Source organism: Puma concolor, chromosome B4, assembly GCF_028749965.1.
Source record: "Puma concolor isolate L17-30 chromosome B4, mPumCon1.1.hap2, whole genome shotgun sequence".
In the NCBI taxonomy this organism is placed as follows: domain Eukaryota; kingdom Metazoa; phylum Chordata; class Mammalia; order Carnivora; family Felidae; genus Puma; species Puma concolor.
This window is the reverse complement of record NC_141673.1, coordinates 10,319,422-10,340,327: the sequence shown is the minus strand read 5'-3', so window position 1 is coordinate 10,340,327 and position 20,906 is coordinate 10,319,422. Positions and strand designations below refer to the sequence as shown.

Here is a 20,906-nt window from a genome sequence, read left to right as displayed (position 1 = left end):
GGGCAGGGGAGGGTGGGGCGGGGAGGGGAGGGGTGGGCCGCGGCGCCCTAGTCCAGCCCCCACCCCCAGTCCCAGACGTCGGCGTAGGGGTTCTGGGGCCTGCGGCCCAGCCACCACGGGGGCGCCGAGGCCGCGCCCGGGAGGGAAGGCCGGCCCAGGGGCGCTGCGTAGACGGGGAGCCTGGGGGGCAGGAGGCTCCATGGGGGGGGCCTCGGGCCCCAGGGCGCCGTGGCGGGTGCGGGGATCGGCGGGGGCGCGAACAGCGGCGGGGGCGCCCAGGGCCTCACCATGTCCAGGCGGGTGGGCGTCAGGCGGCCCGAGGGGTAGGGCGGCCCCAGCACGGGGCCCAGCAGGCCGGGGGAGTGGGCGCGCGACGGGCTGCGGCTGGCCTCCGACTGCTCCTTCCACAGCAGCACGCGGTTCTGGAGCGTGCTCCGGGCCTGGCCGCGTGCGGGGGGGGGGGGGGGGGGGGGGGGAGACACACCGGGGTCAGCCAGATCGGAGCTGGGGACTCAAAAGTGACACCCTAGGCCTGGGAACTCGGGCCCTGCAAGCGGTGGATGACGGGATCGTCAAGCCGGAAGGAGCCAGAGATGGCGGCGGGGTCACCTCATAGGGTTCGCTAAATAGAGTGAAGCCGACCCAGGAAACTACAGCCAAGGAAACGTGGCAAATTTCCAATCACACTTGGGCTCCTAGATCCAGCCATACCTGAACCCCTTGAACGAAAAGGATAAACTAACCAAAGGGATAAATGCCTCTCCTGGGTAAGCCAGTTTGAGTGGTTTTCTAAAAAGAGGCCCTTCAAATACAGTTTTTCCAGTCTATTCCTTTTAGTCTACGTAAGCACCCCTAGTGCCCCTGGTACGTAGGCATCTAACTGTTTGAATACTTTCAAGGACAGGAAACTCAGCAGTTGACCCCGCAATTCATAACAACCTGGGGTGAGAGGACTTTAAATGTCAGACCTGCTGTATGCATTAATCATTTTTTTAGGGGGCGCTTGGGTGGCTCAGTTGGTTGAGCGACCGACTTCAGCTCAGGTCATGATCTCACGGTTGGTGAGTTTGAGCCCCGCGTCGGGCTCTGTGCTGACAGCTCGGAGCCTGGAGCCTACGTAGGATTCGGTGTCTCCCTCTCTCTCTGCCCCTCCCCCACTCGTGCTCTGTCTCTGTCTCAGAAATAAGTAAACATTAAAAAAACATCATTTTGTTAATTTTCTGTATTTTATGGGTTGACATCCCCGGGGCTTTGTTAATCCTGCCCAGATTGTCCCTCCCGGGGCCCGATAATTCCTAGAGATAGTAAGCAACTTGCCAGGAAGCACGTATGCAAAACAACCGGTCCAAAACCCACATCCCTAACCACCTCCCTTATCTAACACACACCAAGCCAGTATTTACCCTGACCTCAGTCACCCCAAAGCAGGTGCCAGACAGTTAGATGCAACCCCTAGAGCCCAGAGCTCAGTGAAATTACTCAAACCATCCCGTCTTTCAATGGCCTTGACCTCTCTGTGCTGTCACTCAGTCACTTCTATAAATTAAATCCCAGGTATGATCAAAACACCGTGCTCTCTTCTGTTACAAAGGTCTCCCCCTGGGAATGCAAGCTGGTGCAGCCGCTCTGGAAAACAGTATGGAGTTTCCTCAAAAAACTAAAAATAGAACTACCCTGCGACCCAGCAATTGCACTACTAGGCATTTATCCACGGGATACAGGGGGACTGTTTCGAAGAGACACATGCACCCCCATGTTTATAGCAGCACTATCGACAATAGCCAAAGTATGGAAAGAGCCCAAATGTCCATCGATGGATGAATGGATAAAGAAGATGTGGTGTATACACACACACACACACACACACACACACACACACACACACACAATGGAGTATTACTCAGCAATCAAAAAGAATGAAATCTTGCCATTTGCAACTACGTGGATGGAACTGGAGGGTATTATGCGAAGTGAAATTAGTCAGAGAAAGACAAAAATCCTATGACTTCACTCCTATGAGGGCTTTAAGAGACCAAACAGATGAACATAAGGGAAGGGAAACAAAAATAATATAAAAACACGGAGGGGGACAAAACAGAAGAGACTCTTAAATATGGAGAACAAACTGAGGGTTCCTGGAGGGGTCGTGGGTGGGGGGAGGGGCTCCATGGGGAAGGGGCACTAAGGAATCCACTCCTGAAATCATTGTTGCAGTAGATGCTAACTAACTCGGATGTAAATTTAAAAACTAAATACATAAGTAAACAAACATTAAGAAATAAATAAACAAAGGCCTCTCCCTTTTCCAGTCAAGCATCTCCTCCCCCAAGGCCAAGCTCAAGACCGTCACCTTAGGAATAAGCAAAGCTTCCCTTTGTCGAACATTTACTCTGCGCCAGGCCCAGTGTTCAAGCTTCACCCGTATTGTCTTATTTGATTCTCGCAATCGCCCTGGGAATTAGATGTCACTATTACCACCGTCTTATCGAAGAAGATACTGAGGGTCAGAGCAGTTAATGACTGGCCCCAGGTCTCACAGCCAGTGAGCCTCGGCGTGGCCTGCACTAGTCCAGCTTGAGACAACTTCCTGGGACAGCACCTTTGGATGCTTCCTCCCTTCAGTCTGGGCCAGCGGCTGAAAACCTCACGGGGATCTCGGGCAGCCAAACAGCAGCGACTCCGTCACAGGAGCAAGTGGCCAGCGGGTCACTAGGTGGACAGCCCCTCCGTTGTCTTGTCATGGTGCTAGGGCGTTCTGGGAGGAAAGGCCCCGGCACCAAGTCCCAGCCTGGACAGCGCAGAATTTTACTGGCTTTCGTCAGCCCTGCCTCCGGGCGGTGTAGCCAGGGGTCGGGAAGAAACACCGCACAGGCTTTCAAAACCATAAAGAGACCGTGGGGGGATTTCCCAAACAGGGATGGAGTGGGAGAGCCAGTCTAAGTATGATACGGACCCCCCCCTATGCTAGAAAAGGCGGATACATTTGGTTAAGTCAAGATAATTTTTTTAAGCACGGCAAAACCTACAATAAGCAAAGTCAAGCGATAAATGACACACTGGGAAGATATGTGCCTCTCATCACCAAGGAAGCTCTAATCTCAGTAACATATAAAGAGCTCCGAGAAACTAATAAAAAAAATGGAGGAAACGATGCTGATAGCACAGTGAAGGGCGTCCGATGGCTCTGAAACATGAAAAGGTATCAGTCTCGCTTGTAAGACGAGGATAAAATGAAGCCACGTCTGGAGAGACCATTTTTACCTCGCTGGCTGGCAAAGAGGGACAAGTTTGCTGCCACGCTGTCATCGAGGAAAAGAGGATCTCCGATTTTGCTGGCAGAAGGGTAAACTGGCACAACGAATGCCTGCATCCCTGGGCTCGCCAATTCCATTCCTAGGAACGTATCCTGGAGATACGCTCGCACAACTGCGACGAGCCCAGAGAAGCTGAGGGCGAGGTGGGCCGAGAGGCATGCTATTGACCAGACGCAGACTCAGCCAGGGTTGGTCACGGGAGCCGCGTGAGAATGACCGCTTGCTGAGCTCAGGCCCTCATCATTCTTTCTTTTAAAAAAAAAAAAATTTTTTTTTTTTATGTGTATTCATTTTTGGAAGACAGAGAGAGACAGAGCAGAAGCAGGGGTGGGGCGGAGAGAGAGGGAGGGGACGCAGAATCCGAAGCAGGCTCCAGGCTCCGAGCTGTCAGCACAGAGCCCCACGCGGGGCTCGAACCCGCGACCGGTGAGATCGTGACCTGAGCCAAAGCCTGATGCTCAACCGACTGAGCCACCCGGGCGCCCCTCATCATTCTTCCAATCTTGTTCCAAATCTTGTGCGTTCTGTTTATAGACAGAGTGACAGGTAAACACGTATGTTTGACTATCTTCGGGAGTTAGATCTTGTGTGTCCTAAAAACCAGCTGGATAGAGCAACACGATACCTACCCCACATCCTTAGCAGATCTATCCCCTAGAGCCACGAGGAGTGAAAACGTGTCCACGCAAAAACTTTCACTTATATCCCCGCTGGCATTGTTTCTAATAGCCGCAAAGTAGAAACGACCCAGATATCCATCCACGGATGAATGGATAAATAAAATGTGGTCTATCCAGACCGTGAAATGTTATTTGGCAATAAAGAGGAATGACGTACCGGGGCGCCTGGGTGGCTCCGTCGGCTGAGCGCCCGACTCTTGATTTCGGCTCAGGTCACGATCTCACGGTTTGTGAGTTCGAGCCCCCGTGTGGGGCTCCGTGCGGACAGCGCGGAGCCTGCTCGGGATTCTTTCTTTCCTTCTCTCTCTCTGCGCTTCCCTGTTCGTGTTTTCTCTCTCTCTCTCTCTTTCTTTCTCTCTCAAAATAAATAGATGAACTTTAAAAAAAAAAATCGTAAAAGAGGAATGATGTACTGATTCCTGCCACAACCTTGATGAATCTCAAAAGCGCGAAGCTTCGTGAGAGGAGCCCGTCACAGGGGACCACGTATCGCATGATTCATGAATTACGTGCTGTGTGGGTTAGGTCTCAAGAAGACCATTTAAAAGAAGGTAAAACAGTTCTGGAATGGAGCCCCAGTCCGTGGGAGACCGGAGGGGCAGGGGGAGAAGGCTGAGTCCTGAGCTTGGGGCTGGCCGTGGGGACAGCGTCTCCCACCTCTGCTCAGCACCAGGGGGTCCCTGGGTTCAGAGACTGGGGAAGGGACTTGGCTGAGGCGGGGAGGCGGGAGTCTGCTGCTGGCTGTGGGGGGCAGCCGACTGCAAGCAGACAGATCTCCTGAAGGGCAGCTTTTGTTTTCATCTTTGGAGGGGGAAGAGAGCAGGGGCCGGGAGAACCTAATTCCACTGGGCTCCTTCGCATGAAACTTACATCATTACATCAACCTTGTGAAGAGGGGATTATTTCCTTCTTTTGCCAGAGAAGAAATGAGACTCAGAGAAGTGAAATCAGTTGCTAGGTCTGCAGCCGGGGCGCAGAGGCTGGGAAACTGAACAAGACTACGAAGAAAGAGAAATAGAAACGAAATAAGAATGCACAGAAATCGGAAGCATTGGACAGAGGGAAGAGGCTGGGGGGGGGGGCGGGGGGTGCGGGGGGAGGAGCCCTGTTGGGGGCATCAGGAATAGAGAAGCTGCCTGGGTGGGTGGGTCAGGGACCCAGATGGAAATAGAGACAGAGCCTCTATTTCATAGACACAGCGGGGCTTTAAAAATATTTATTAAATACGTGAATGAGGGGCACCCGGGTGGCTCAGTCGGTTAAGCGTCCGGCTTCAGCTCAGGTCATGATCTCGCGGTTTGTGAGTTCGAGCCCTGCGTCAGGCTCCGCACTGGCGGCTCAGAGCCTTCTTGGGATTCTCTCTCTCTCCCTCTCTCTCTCTCTCTCTCTGCTCCTTCCCCACTTAAAAAAAACAAATACATAAATGAAAGAACAAACGATATTGGAAAATGCAGGGACAAAGTCATCAATTTATGAAGGCATGGTGGAAAGATCATGTCCCAGTGTCCTTGGCACCTCCTTCTGTACATCCCACCAGCCACCTCCCGCCCCCCAGAGGGGTCAATAGCTAGACCAGGCCAGGTGGGAAGGAACTGTGAGGCCTCAGCCCCTGTTGGACCTAGAGAAGACAGCAGGACAGAATTTTGACCAGTGCTGGGCTGGCAGGGGCCTGAAGTGCTCCCGGACAAAACACAAGAGGCTCTTAAATATGGAGAACAAACAGAGGGTTACTGGAGGGGTTGTGGGGGGGGGGCAGTGCTAAATGAGTAAGGGGAATTAAGGAATCTACTCCTGAAATCATTGTTGCTGACCAATTTGGATGTAAGTTAAAAAAAATAAAATTAAATACAAAATAAAAATAAAATAAAAATGTCAAGAAAGAAAGAAAGAAAGAAAGAAAGAAAGAAAGAAAGAAAGAAGTGCTCCTTTCTCCAGGGAAACACAGTCTGCACGAGTGTGTTGAGTTTTGAGGGTAGAGCATAGCTCCTACTCTCAACCAGGTACCCTTGTGCAGTGCACGACCTGTGCAACCTTCCCCGGCAGCCCTGTCTGCGGGGGTTCTCCACATGGGTAGGCTACATTAATCCCTATTCCTGAGGCTGAGTGAGAGCTGATTTGCAACAGGAAGACCTGAGTTAGAGATGGGGTCCCACTGGGGCCGAGATGGCTCCACTGCCTCCTCCCCCCACATTTGTCAGTACCTCTGCCTGAGCCCTTGCAGCTCACCTCAGAATGGGAAGAGGACCATGAGGAGGCAAAGGAAAGAAACAAGGTACCTAAGAGGACCCAGTGGTCAGGGAGGAGAACGCAGCAGACCACCCAGGCAGCTGAAAGAAGGGGTGACAAGCTTAACAAGGTCTTGACCGGAGCCTTTGCTGCAGAGCAGACACCTTCCTACCCAGACAAAGGTGAGGACTGTAAGCTTTAAAATTCAACGGATGAACGGGGGCGCCTGGGGGGCTCAGTCGGTGAAGCGTCCGACTCTTGACTTCGGCTCAGGTCACGAGCTCACGGTTGTGAGATCAAGCCCCGCGTCAGGCTCAGCTCGGAGCGTGGCGCCTGCTTGGAATTCTCTTCCTCTCCTTCTCTCTCTGCCCCTCCCCCGCTCATTCATCCTCACTCTCTCTCCCTCAATAAACGAATAAACCTAAAAAAAATAACACAGTGAACAGATGAACTCTAAGAGAGAGTAGTCCTGTTGAGGACACCATCAGTTGCCTGACAAGTCAAGGGGAGAGAGATCTCAAAATACAGACCAAGAAGAGACGAACACATGGCAGGGGGTGGGGGGTGGGGAGGGGTCGTAGATGTGGAGTTCCAGAAGGAGGAAAAGGAATGACGGCAGAGAGCTAATAATTTAGGAACCAGAAGAGCAAATAGCTACCCTGACCTGAATATAGGCCTGAGCCCGCAGAGGGAGGGACACGGATAGGCCCTCGTCTATGGGTAACCAGACAAGTTTCTGAGTCCCAAGGACACCAAGCAAATCTCCAAGCATCCAGAGAAAGAGCCAGTTGCATAAGAGCCAGTTGCATAACTAATAACAGGACACAGACCAGCACCCGACTTAGCATCCGCAGCACGGAGCGCTAGAAGCCGGAGGAACATCATCTTGGGCCACAGGAGAAAAGGGCCACAGCTCTGGAGTCCTGTAAGCAGCTAACGTGCCACCCGGCAGTCAGGGTAAAAGTGGGACATTTGCAGCTGTGCACGGATTCGGACGATGTGTCTGCAGAACGTGTTCAGTTAATCGGGACAGAAACCTCAAGACCGTGGCAACGAAAAGGAATGAAAACAGTGGCGAGCGGCGTATCTGGTCACGTGGGTCATGATGCAAAGAAATGGGGAGTGAGAGCCTGGAACTAAAAGTCCCGAAGTTTTTTGGCAGAACCAAGAGCCGGAGCTGGGAAGGATGAAGGGAGGTGTCAGGCCACAGCTTAGAGTGCCGGGGAGGGCAGGAAAATTCTTCCCAAGGCCTTATCTTTTTTTTTTTTTTTTAACTTTTTTTTTTTTCAACGTTTATTTATCTTTGGGACAGAGAGAGACAGAGCATGAACGGGGGAGGGGCAGAGAGAGAGGGAGACACAGAATCGGAAACAGGCTCCAGGCTCCGAGCCATCAGCCCAGAGCCCGACGCGGGGCTCGAACTCCCGGACCGCGAGATCGTGACCTGGCTGAAGCCGGACGCTCAACCGACTGCGCCACCCAGGCGCCCCATTCCCAAGGCCTTTATCTTAAGGGCTGGGGAGGGTGCTCGATGGACAGAGTAGTGTCGGGGGGGGGGTGTCCGTATATTTTGGAAAAGATAATAGATGAATATCGATTACCATGAGGGTCACAAAGTGAGGTCATCGTGAGTAGAGATGAAAAGGACACTAGGATTTGCAAACTAATAAAGGGGGAAAGGTGGGGCGCCTGGGTGGCTCAGTCGGCTAAGCGGCCGACTTCGGCTCCGGTCATGATCTCGCGGTCCGTGAGTTCGAGCCCCGCGTCGGGCTCTGGGCTGACGGCTCAGAGCCTGGAGCCTGTTTCCGATTCTGTGTCTCCCTCTCTCTCTGCCCCTCCCCCGTTCATGCTCTGTCTCTCTCTGTCCCAAAAATAAATAAATGTTAAAAAAATTTAAAAAAAAAAATAAAGGGGAAAAGGAAATGTATAGTGACACAGCCACAGCGGCGAGAACGAGCATGGAAGAAAACGAGGCAACTACCATAAAAAGGAAATGCACTTGACTCAAGTTATACAGAAAGAATAAAACAGGTGTATCACTTGGGTTCAAGGGGAACGAACTGAATTCTGCTATTGGAAGACGTGGACTGTCACTGGTAAAAAAATCAAACTGAGCTGTATGTTAGTAACAGAAAACACACTTAAAGAGAACAGAAGAGAAAGGAGGGTAATTTTAATCTCAGGCAAAGTGAAATGGAAAGCATCAGACTGGATTCTGAGAGGCCTTAAATACATAACTGGTAATATTTACAGAGAAGATTAGATAGTTATAAACCCAACAGCACTTATCAACAGGGCAGCTGAATATGGAAAGCAAAATCCATTAGAAATCCAATGAAAGGGGCGCCTGGGTGGCTCGGTCGGTCGGTTAAGCGTCTGACTCCCGCTCAGGTCGTGACCTTACAGTTTGTGAGTTCAAGCCCCGCAGCGGGCTCGGTGCTGACAGCTTAGAGCCTGGAGCCTGCTTCGGACTCTGTGTCTCCCTCTCTCTCTGCCCCTCCCCTGCTCACACTCTGTCTGTCTCTGTCTCAGACATAAATAAACATTAAAAAAAAATTTTTTTTTTAAAAAGAAGAAATAAACATTAAAATAAATAAGTAAATATTTTTTAAAAAAGAAATCCGGTGAAAAATGAACGACTCTCTGATCGGTCTAGCAGACAGAAGAGAGCAAGAGCACAGAGCATTTAAATAATACGATAAAATTATAGGCAATAACTCAATACGCCCATGAATTAATGAATTTGCAAATAGTATCTGCAAGCAGGAATGAGAAAGTAAACGGTTCCTACGTGAACGAAGAAAGGCGTGAGTTAGTGAATGAGTGTGAGAATAAGCAAAGTCATGAACGAAGGAATCAATGAATGAATAGCCGATGACACAAATCAACATAGAAAAAAAGAAATAGATGGGGAGAGTAAACGAATAAAATAAATATCTACAGAGGGGAAGGAAGGCAGGCAGGCAGGCAAAGGCAGGGGACTCTCTGGGGGTAGCCAGCTCACAGAGAGCACAGACCCGAGGAAGGCCCCCCATTAAGCCCGGCCCCGGCCCCTGCTCACCCGGCCAAAAAAATGCAGGAAGGTGTTGGAAAGCAGCAGGTGCTTCTCGGCCAGGAAACGATAACGCCGCTTCTCTTCCAGCTCAGCTGCCCGCTGGCTCTCGGACATGAAGGCCTGCATCTGTGCGTGCAGCCGGTTCACGCTCTCCTGGGGGAGAAGCGGGTTCTAGCAGGAGGCAGCGGGTGGGTGTCTGCCACATCCCACCTCCCCCCCAGTGCCAGCTGTCCGAAGCCCTCCTGTCCTTCCTGAACCACCTCCTCCTGGAGGCCCTCCCTGGAGCGCCCAGCCCATCCTGGCTCCCAGGCCCACCTCTCATGGGCATCCTCATGCTCTGTGTCCGCCCGGCCCGGGGAACTCCTCACGGCCATGCCTCTTTCCCTAGCTCCAGGCACGGGGCCAAGCATGGAGTGGGGCCCGGGGAGGTTGGTTTAAGAAAATGTGAATGAGTTGATTCATAAGCCCTTACTTGGGAGGGAAGATTCTGAAGAGGAGAGGTAAGAGCCTATTGAAGGAGCCAGAAGACTGGGGGCGCCTGGGTGGCTCAGTGGGTTAAGCGTCCAGCTCTTGATTCCCCTCAGGTCATGATCCCGGGGTCGTGGGATCGAGCCCCGCCCCGGACTCTGTGCTGACTTTGCGGAGCCTGCTTGAGATTCTCGCTCTCCCTTTCTCTCTGCCCCTCCCCTGCTTGCTCTGTGTCTCTCTCGAAACATAAATAAATAAACATTGCAAGAAAAAATAAAGGAGATAGAAGAGGAGACAGGAAAGGAGATAGAGGTCTTGGAGACAGAGGGACAGGGCCAGGGCCCCCCCGCGAGCTGGGGAGGAGGGCCGGGCCTAGCGGGGGGCAGGAGGGAGCGGGGGATGGCGGGGACCTGCGCCACTGTGATCAAGGAGCAGCATGGTTGAGGGCCTTCGGTTTTCTCAGTGAAGTGGAAGGCGGGAGGCCTGGGGAGGGCCAGGAAGTGACAGCACAGTGAGCAGCGCTGAGGGTGGCCCCGGAGGGCCGGTGGTGCCCAGCCGCCAGGCGCTGGCTGAGCGCTCTGGCTTTGCTCACGGCAGAGCGCATGGCAAGTGGCCCTCCTAGAGTTGGGCTGATGCTGGGCGGGGGACCTGGGTGGCAGGGGGCAAGGGGGATTGTCAGGGCGTCCCCCCCCCAGAGCCCGGCTTAGCCCCCCAGCCCACGCACCTTCATCTCCCGCGCATTCTTGTCCCTCTTGCGCTCCATGCGCCACAGCTCAGACATGTACTTCTCCAGGTTGGCGGCTCGGTGGCGGTATTCGATCTCATAGTGCTGGCGGCTGTCCTTGGGGTGGCGTGGAGAGGGGGGGGGGGGCGGGGGCTCAGCTGGGAACACGTACAGCCTGGGGCCAGTCGATACCCAGCGCAGGCCTCGGTGTGCTCATCCATCAAATGGGGAGGGGCGGTCTTGCCTGTGATGGGCTGGGGGGGGCCAAGGTGGGTGGCCAGACTTACTTTGATGAACTGCACGTCCAGCTTCGTGTTCTTTTCCATGTGTTGCAGCAGATCTCCGTGGAACGTCTGCACCTGTGTGGAGTACAGGGTGGGGGTGGGCAGGGTGGCCCCGATCCTTCCAGACCCCAGCATCCCTCGCACCGCCCAGTCTAATACAGCCCACCGCGTTCCTCACACCCCAGGCACCTGCCCAATCGTCAGAGACACGGTCATAATAAAAGCACCCAGAGGGAGGGAGGATTAAGTGGTTAAAAATGTGAAACACTTAGTGCGGTAACTGGGTCGCAACACACGGTCCGATACGAGTAGCAACGTCTTCTGGTTCTTAGACTCAGTCTGTGCTTTGGTCATGCGGTACCCTCTGTCTGGAATGTGCTATCCAACTTGAAATACCAGCTTCCCTGCCCCCTCTGCCAGGAGGCCTTCCCGACTTCCCCAGCGGAATCCACCGCTCTCCTGTTTTCTTTCTGGAACGTGTATACGTTTGTTCGTTTACTTTTCATTCTTCGAGCCATAGGCCAGATTTCTTCCTGCGCCCCTGGTCGCAGCCCCTTTGGAGATGCAGCGAGCCGCTGTGGGCACGAACGTCGGCTGACCCATCTCCGTGTCCCCAGCACCGTGGGCAGGGCCCGACCCAGGGAAAGCGCTCACAGCTGTTGAGAGGTCTTCACTGAGGGGTGGCCGGTTCGCGTGACAGGTGGGACGGAGGCGGCTGACCGCCTGCATGGCCAGGAAAGCTACTGAGTATAGAGCTCAGTACAGAGCTCAGTAGTACAGAGTAGTTTGCTCTGTAACTTTGGACAAGATGCTGCCCCTCTCTGGGCCTGTTTCCCTATCTATAACAGGGAAGTTTCGGCCGGACGCTCTTGAAGGTTGAGCTTTATGAACCTGAAGAGCTTTTATGCTATGGGCCTTGGTAGTCATCCGGCACATTCCCCCACCCTGCGGCCACTCCCGTCTCTGCTCAGCCTTGTCTGCACACCCTCTCCCCTCAGCAGCACCTGCTCAAGAACCTCAGTGGATGCCGCCTGCTGCCACAGGGGTCCCCACGCTGTGCTGTGGGCGCTCTGTCCCTTGGGGCAGGGCACTGCCCAGAAAGAGAATGCTGGTAATCTTCTCCTCGTATGCGGGGAAAACCAGCCAAGTATAAAAGTTGCAAATTTTACGGGCCCCTGGGTGGCTCAGTCGTTTAAATGTCTGACTCATGATTTCGTGGTTCGTGAGTTCGAGCCCTGCGTCGGGCTCTGCGCTGACAGTGCGGAGCCTGCTTGGGATTCTCTCTCTCTCTCTCCCTCGCTCTCTGCCCCTCCCCCGCTCTCGCTCGCTCTCTCTCAAAATAAATAGATAAACCAACTTTTTTTTTCAAGTTGCAAAATTTACATTTTTTTCCCTCCCATAATTGTTTCTGAAACCCTGGTAACGGCTGGTGTGTAGGGGAGCTTGAGTGTGGCCCCCTCGGGACTGGCCACGCCTTGAACCCTGAGTTGTGGCTGCTGGTGAGTGTGTGTGACGGGGGGAGGGGGTCAGTGTTATGAGTGGCACCAAGTCCACGTTTCTGCCCTTATCTGCTGGACCCAGGAAGTAAGGAAGTGAGCCACCTCAACCTGCACTGCGGGACCTCCCAGTGGAGCCCTCGGGGCGCCTCACTTGCCCCTCCCCGGGCTCTGCTTCCCCCTGACCGGGCAGTCTAAGACTTGTGCTTGAACTCCGAGCGTATGTTCTTGAAAATCTGCACAAATCGCCCAAAATAAACAACGGGGCTTGGGGGAGATGAGGGGTTGGAGCAGACCTTCAAAAAGCCCGGCAACTTTGTAACCAGAGCACTAATAAAGTGGATGAGTGGTACCTGGAGACGAACTTGAACCACGCCGAAGGCCACAGAAAATATCTGCAATGCGCAAACCCGACAGAATGGACGCGGCAGCTCCGCCTGAATTACCTCAGCGCTGGCAGGCTGAGCCGTGCAGGGGGGTAGGGGATGGGGGGAAGTAGGACTGTCACAAAGGTAGGCAAGGGAGGCTGTGCAGCCTGCCTCCAGCTGAGGGCCCTGGGTGGCTGGGAGCGGTCTCCCCAAGGAGGCCTGAGTGCAGGAGCTCTTCTAAAATGTTCTTAAAATACAGATCAAAGGGCTCTTGCTGTCAGCGCAGGAGACAAGTTGGGGGCCTTTCCCCGCCTCCTAATTCTGTTTGCCTCTTCCCACTCTCACCTGGGAGATGTCGCTGTGAATAAGCTAACCTTGCATGTGATCAGATGTCACTCCTGCCACGTATGAACGGAGTCACACCGTGGATATGTGTGCTAGAACAGGGCGGCTGGATTGTAATTCTTCCCATTGCCACAGTTTGGCTGTGATCGCCAAAGGGGTAGAGGGCACAGACCCAGGATGTCCCATTAAGATGGGGCCCGAGCACCAATGGGTTAATGGAAAGTCTTTGTCAGGCTCCAGAAGAAACGAATCTATTAAGAGGTTGATAACTGATGTGAACTTTGAGCTCTTGTTATGGGGAAACCATAGGACTATTAGCAGGTGGCTTCTGAAACAAGGAAGTCATCAACCCCGGGCAGGTCAGATTCCCAGCAGGTCAGAAAAGAGACTGCCCTTCCCAGAGTTTCCTCTCCCGGCATATCCTTCGTTACCGGGTCCTGTGAGCACCTCAGTACAGAAGCTGAGAGCAGACCCACGGTAGAAAACACGCACTGTAAGCTCTATGTATTGACTTCTTTCAGTAACTCACAAGAGATCTTTTTGTCGCCTACACAGGAAAACCCCCTGAAAGAATTGTCCCTGTGAGCTGATCCCACTCCTGCCCTCTCGTTTGCTCGGGAAGCCCCTTCAGTCAGTCTGTGCCCCACCATGCCAACAAGAATGTCCTTGTTGAAATCACTGACACTCCACAGTGCAAAGCCAGCTGTCAGGACTCATCTGCCTCGTCCTGTGGTCATCGTCTGACACAGTTGACCATTCCCTCCTCCCGAAACACCTTCCTTCCTTGGCTTCCGGCCCACCACCCTCTCCTGGTTTTCCTCACACTCCCTAACCTCCACTCCCACTCGCCACCCTCACTGCCTCTTGTCTGTCCCGCTGATTCCCCCTCATCTCCTGATCTCCCAGGGCCTCTTCCCTTCCCTTCCTACACCCACTACCTCCATGAGCTCATCTGTCCACGCGCTCACGACTCCCAGACGAACAACCGAACCTAGACCTTGACCCCAAACTCATACCTACAACTGATGTCCACATCTCCATTTGGTTTTCTGATAAGCATCGCAAACTTATCATATCTAAGGCCGAGTCCCTGATCTCTCCCCTCCCCCCAAACTGCTTGCTCCACACTCGATGTTTCCCACATCGGCTAATGGCAACTCCACTTTCCAGTTGATCAGGACAACACCTTGAAGTTACTCTGACGTTCCCTTTTCTTTTACAGCTGACGTCTACTCCATCAGAAAGTCTTATTAGCTCTACATTCAATCTGATTTCTTCTCAACACTACCAATGCTGCCACTTTCCCAAGTTATTTCAGTCCCCCCCTAGATGATTGCAACAGCCTCCAAACTGGTCTTCCTGCTTTTGCTTTTGCCCTCCACTGCTGATAATTTTTTTTTAATGTTTTTATTTTATTTTTTGGGACAGAGGAAGGCAGAGAAAGACAGAGCATGAGCGGGGGAGGGGCAGAGAGAGGGGGAGGCACAGAATCCGAAGCAGGCGCCAGGCTCGGAGCTGTCGGCACAGAGCCCGACGCGGGGCTCGAACCCACGGACCGTGAGATCGTGACCTGAGCCGAAGTCGGTCACTTAACCGACTGAGCCATCCAGGCGCCCCAATATTTTATTCTTAGTATAGGAGCCAGAGTGATCCTACTAAAATAATGTCAAACAATGAACAATTGGAGACTGAAATTGAAAAATTCCAACTGTGGGAATGCCTGGGTGGCTCAGTCAGTTAAATGTCTGACTCTTGCTTTCAGCTCAGGTCATGATCTCAAGGTTCATGAGATCGAGCCCCACATCAGGCTCTGTGCTGACAGTGAGGGGCCTATTTTGGATTCTCCCTCCCCTCTTTCTGCCCCTCCCCCACTGGTGTGTATGCATGCACATGCTCTTGCCCCCTCAAAATAAATAAGTAAACATTAAAAATTCCAATTATAATGGCTAAAAAGTCAAACACGTAGGAATAAATCTATCAAAAGATGTGCAAGACTGCTACCCTGAAAATGACAGGGTGTTACTATGAGAAATGAATAAATGGAGAAGTATACCATATTCATGGATCAGAAGTCTGAATATTGTTAAGATGACCATTAATTTATGGATTAATGCAATCCCTCTCAAAATTCCAGCAGACTTTCTTGAATTGACAAGCTGATTCTCAATATGTAAATGCAAACATTGTTGAATGTCCAAAATAATTTTGAGAAAGAAGAACAAAATTCTTAGACTACTTGATTTTTAAGACGCACTATAAAGCAATAACAATTAGTACAGTGTGGTATGGTTGTAAGGATAGACAAATATATATCAGTGGAACAGAGTAGAGAGCTCAGAAATACACCCACACATATACAACAAAATTTTTTTGACTAAGACACCAAGTGACTTCAATGGGAAAGCAAAGTCTTTTTGAAACGGTGCTGGAACAATCGAATGTCTATACAGGGGGAAAAAGAACCCTGACTCTATGTCACTTCATACACAAAAGTAAATTTAGGGTGGGTCATAGAAATAAACATAAAGCCCAGAACATACAGCTTCTACAAGAATACTTAGAATATCTTTGCCAAAGGGGTAGGCAACGATTTCTTAAATAAGATATGAGCACAAGCCATTTCTTAAAATTGTCAAGTTAGTAGAGACAGGTGTTCTTTTTGGTGTTTGCTGTTGCCATAGCATTGACTCATGAACTGTAAGGTAGTTTACTGAGTTTAAACAGATTCCACCTTTTGTAAAATGAAAACCATAAAATAGCCAAACTGGGCTTCCCCAAAATCTAACTTTCTGTTCATCAAAGACACTATTTAGAAAATGAATAGACAAGCTATAGGTTGGGCAAAAAACTATGCACCATGCATATACCTGACAAAGGACTCATATCTTGACTATATAAAGAACTCCTATAAGTCAACAGTAAGTATTACCTGATAAATGGGCAAAGTACTAATCAAACACTTCATGAGACAAGATATGCAAATATCTGGTAAGCCTGTTACAAGTCTTCAGTCACTGGCAAATGCAAAATGAAACCACAATAAAGTACCATTCCATACCGTCTAGAATGGCTAAAATGAAAAAGGCTGACAACATCCAAGTGCAAGAACATAGCAAGTGCATAGAACAGCAGCAGCTTTCAAACATTGCTGGCAGGGGTGCGGCTTAGCACAAGAGCTTGGGAGAGCTCTTTGACGATTTCTTATTAGAGCTAAATATATGTCAACCCTGAAACCCACAGATTTTGCCCCCAGGTATTTTCCCAAGAGGAATGAAAATGTATATCCACAAAAGACTTGTATAAGAGTGTTCACAGCAGCCTTCTTCACAATAATCGCAAACTGGAAACAACCCCAACAACCATCAACGGAAAAACCAGATAAACACATTGTGGTATATTCGTTCAGTGGAATACTAAGCAATCAAACAACAAAGCAGCGATGCCTGTGAAGTTCACCGAGGGAACAAGGTGGGACGCAGAGGGATACTCATGTACGATTCCCTTCGTATGAAGTCCAACAACAGGCAAAATGAATCTCTAGAGATAGAAATCAGAAAGTGGTTGCCAAAGAGGAGGAAGACTTTTTAAAATTCTTTAAAAAAGCTTATTTCTTTATTTTGAGAGAGAGAGGCAGAGAAAGAGGGAGAAAGGGAGAATCCTAAGCAGGCTTCACATTGAAGCGTGGAGGCTGACGCCTCAGGACTCGATCTCACAAACCCGTGAGATCATGACCTGAGCTGAAATCAAGAGTCAGATGCTTAACCGATGGAGCCATCCAGAAACCTTTTTTTTTTTTTTTTTTTTTTTTTTTAAGGAAAAGTGAAGAATGAGAGTGACTGCCAATGGGAATGGTGTTTTGGGGAAGGGGGTGACAAAAATGTCCTAAAATTAGGTAGTGGGGATGGTTTCAAAACTCCGTGAGTACATTAAAAATTTCTAAATCGTGCACTTTAAGGGGGTGAATTTTGGGGTGCCTAGGTGGGTCAGTTGGTTAAGTGTCTGATTCTTGGCTTCGGCTCAGGTCATTATCTCATGGTTCATCAGTTCAAGCCCAGCATGGGGCTCTGTGCTGACAGTGCAGAGCCTGCTTGGGATTTTCTCTCTCTCTCCCTCTCTGCCCCTCCCCTCCTCGTTCTCTCTCTCTCAAAATATATAAATAAACTTTAAATTTTTTTTCAACGTTTTTTTTTTTTTTAATTTATTTTTGGGACAGAGAGAGACAGAGCATGAACGGGGGAGGGGCAGAGAGAGAGGGAGACACAGAATCGGAAACAGGCTCCAAGCTCCGAGCCATCAGCCCAGAGCCTGACGCGGGGCTCTAACTCACGGACCACGAGATCGTGACCTGGCTGAAGTCGGACGGTTAACCGACTGCGCCACCCAGGCGCCCCTAAATAAACTTTAAAAAAAGGTGAATTTCAAGCTGATATTATATATTTAACATATCATATATCATATATAATATATTTATATTTATATGTACAATAACATATAATATATATTATATTATATATGATAATATATATTATTGTGTATACATATACAACTATGATAGGACTTCTATTACGGACTCCATTCGGGGTCTGGGTATTAAATCATAATATCTGGAAGTGGAGGAGAAAAAAAAGAAATGAAGAAAGAAGTAAAAATAGCTAAGAGGAAGAAACAGATATTGAAGATAAGCTATGGAGATCCAACATACAGATAATAGGAGTCCCTGAAGAAGAAAGGCAAAGACAGAGAACAAAAATATTCTAAAAACCGGGATTCAAGACAAGTGCCTAAAATTTAAAAAAACGATGCCTAAAATTAAAAAAATATATATTTAAAACTACATATTGAAAAAGTATATCATATAACTGATCATATTGACCCAGACTGATCAACATCAAGACACATCTAGACAAATTACTGAACTTAAGAAACAGAAAAGAAATCTTTCGGGCATCTAGGTTAAAAAAGTAAGTGATTTACGATGGGAAAAAAATAGACGATCAGACCTTTCAACACCAACACTCAACATTCCATGCCAGAAGGCAACTGGGATATTTGAATGCTTTCCTTCTCTGTATCCTTGAGAATCAGGATTTTTTTTTTAATGTTAATTTTTGAAAGAGAGAGAGGCAGACCGACAGATAGACAGAGGATCAGAAGTGGGCTCCGAGCTGACAGCAGAGAGCCCGACGCGGGGCTCGAACTCACAAACCGTGAGATCATGACCTGAGCCACAGTAGGACGCTCAACCGACCGAGCCAGCCAGGCGCCCCGAGAATCAGGATTCTTGATGAAGACCAGGAACAAAGGAGATGCTGGTGTGATACCAGCAGAGGCTGAGCAAAGCAAGACACCCAGCAAGCTATCAAAACCAGTAGGGTTGTGCCCAAAAGAGTCAGGAGCCAGACTGAAGAAGCTTCTACTGGCCAAAGAGGGGACATTTTCAACTTTGCCAAAGACAATAATCACAGAGGACTAAAATACATCAAATGTGTTGAAGTCTATGATACTGGGGACGCCTGGGGGGCTCAGTCAGTTGAGCGTCTGACTTCGGCTCAGGTCATGATCTCAAGGTTCGTGGGTTCGAGCCCTGTGTCAGGCTCTCTGCTGACAACTCAGAGTCTGGAGCCTGCTTCTGATTCTGTGATTCTGTGTCTCCCTCTCCCTCTCTGCCCTTCCCCCACTCATGCTCTCTCTCTCTCTCTCTCTCTCTCTCTCTCTCTGTCATAAACATTAAAAAAAAAATTTTTTTTTTAATTGGAGCCCTCCAACACTTGCTATCCGCCTTCCCCGCTCTTTCCTCCAGAGCACATTTTGCATCCAAGCTGTCACTTGCTAGTCTAGGGTTTTGTCCGTCTCCTCTCTTGGGGAAGGCAAGGGTCTCCCCAGTGCCTGAACAGTGCCTGGCACCCGGCAGCAAATGGCTGTCGAGTGAATGAGCCCGAGGGGGAGGCGGCCTCTGGCGTCCTGGGTCTGGTACGGTTCTGGCCGAAGGCCCTGCCTGGCTGTCACAGCCAAGACACTGGTACCCAGAGAGGGCAGCTCTCCTTACAGAGAGGCCCTGGATGACACTTGTCCCTAGCCAGCCCAGATGTGCCACAAGTGACACGGAGAGCCATCAAACCCGAGAATCGGAAGTCACCGGCTCCCCGCACGAGGTGTGCTCTGTAACTCCCGTCCTGAGCCCCAGGAAGGGGCACGGCTGGGCTCCCAGCCTGCGGGTGGCCGCCAGACGGGCGCCCAGGACCAGGGTTTCCTCCTGTGCAGGATGCGTGTTCTCTGCTCGTGACGTCATTCCCCATTTTGACATAGTGACCAAACTGCTGAGTGTTTTTACGGCGTTCCCCCAAAGAGCACCCTGACTTCCAGCGGTTCCCGGCCCCCACCCCACATTTGAGAGCCACGTGCTGTGGCAATGAGCTGACATTTCCTCCCGAGCTTTCCGAGACCCCTCACCATCAGGTCCTCTCTTGCTCCGCCCCGGCTCCCCATCGTTGGCTCACTTCTGCCCACCACACACGCGCCTAGCCCGCCGGCCCCCTCTGGGAATGCCCTCTTGCCTCCTCTCCCTGTGGCCAGGCCTCACCCCCTTTTCAAAGCTCGCTCTTTCTGTCCAGACTGGGCAAAGCCCTGCTTGGTGCCACGCTCCGGCCCAGCCCTTGCAGGGATCCGAGTCCCCGCAGAGATAGAGATGGGGTGATAGATTCTGCCCCTAATCGTCACAGCGGAGACGCACGGAGGGCTACAGGTGGGTGCCGGGCCATAGGAAGTCGCTTAGGCCTCACAAGAATCCTGCCAGCGGTTTTTACGGTCGTTTTCGTTTCACACACAGATAAGCCCAAGTGCAGAGAGTCTTGTCCAAGGTCACGAGCCAATGATGGGTGGCGCTGGGCTTTGAACCCAGGTGCTCCGGCTACAGAGCTCGCTTTCTTAACCACCATGTGCTAAGAACGGATAGAAGCAGCGTTGGGAGTCCAGAGGGGGAAGTGATGAACGTGCCCAGGGGTCAAGGGAGGCTCAGGAAGGTGCCGGCTGGCAAGGGTAGGGGTGGTTCTAGGCTGACAGAACAGCATGAAGATAGCCCAGCGGTGAGGGCACCAGGCCGCGTCTGCAGAGGGCAGCTCTTTGGGGTGCTGGGCTGTGATGGGGGGGGCGCCACGGGGAGACTGCTGGCTCAGCAGGGCCTGGAATCCCCCACCGAGAAGACTGGGTTTGGTTCTGTGGGTAGCCGGGGGTGGAAGGGCTGTCCTCATGGGCATGACAAGGTCAAGTGCCTGGCTACTCTCTTGGGGGCGTGGAGGGAGGGGCCGCGGAGCCAGGGAGGGGGCAGGGCCTGGCCGGATGCACCCGGGCAGTGGTCCTTTCTCTCCCCAGCTCCTCCACTCACTCTGGAATTTGGGGCAAGGGACTGGATCTCCGAGACTCAGTTTCCTCCTTTGTAAAATAGAGATGGAAGCAGTTCCTGCCTCCCAGGGTTGCTGGAGGCTTGCACAACATATGGCAGATAAACACGCCCAGCACAGCCTGGCGTTGGCGGGTGCCCAGAAGGGCAGTGCTCGTGTGTCACTAAGGGTCCCAGGGAGTCCTCCCTGAGAAAGGATGTGGGAGGTCGGGACCCCGGTCTTCCTTGGAACACAGCCCAGTCTCCTCCAGGCCGAGCAGCCTGATACTCACCACCACCTCCAGGTCGGAGTTCAAGTGCCGCTGGGTATCTGACATCTGCACCAGGATCTCCCCTGGAGGCAGGGGGAGCCGCAGCTTCAGTGGGGCGGCCGGCCCCGCCCACCCCTCCTCCTGCTAGAAGCTGCTACAGGGGGCTGCCAGAGGCTGGATTTGGGGACCAAAGTCCAGGGAGTTCCCAGATGGCTCTGGGAGGGTGGCAGTGCCTGTCCCAGCCCCGGAACAGCCCTGCAGGGAGTGGTGGGGAGGGGCTTGGGCTCCAAGGAGTCTGG

General features: G+C 51.5%; 1 protein-coding gene across 1 annotated transcript in view; it reads right to left on the bottom strand.

Annotated features, from left to right (window-relative positions):
* The window catches only part of BAIAP2L2 (BAR/IMD domain containing adaptor protein 2 like 2), a 28,453-nt gene that overhangs the window by 4,252 nt on the left and 3,295 nt on the right, over positions 1-20,906 (bottom strand). Inside the window, exons 4-8 of the mRNA XM_086712299.1 lie at positions 20,629-20,690; positions 10,755-10,826; positions 10,468-10,584; positions 9,282-9,428; positions 288-440 (exon numbers count right to left, since the gene is read on the bottom strand). Of these exons, the coding sequence (XP_086568425.1) occupies positions 288-440; positions 9,282-9,428; positions 10,468-10,584; positions 10,755-10,826; positions 20,629-20,690 (551 nt within the window). The remainder of the gene's footprint in view (positions 1-287; positions 441-9,281; positions 9,429-10,467; positions 10,585-10,754; positions 10,827-20,628; positions 20,691-20,906) is intronic.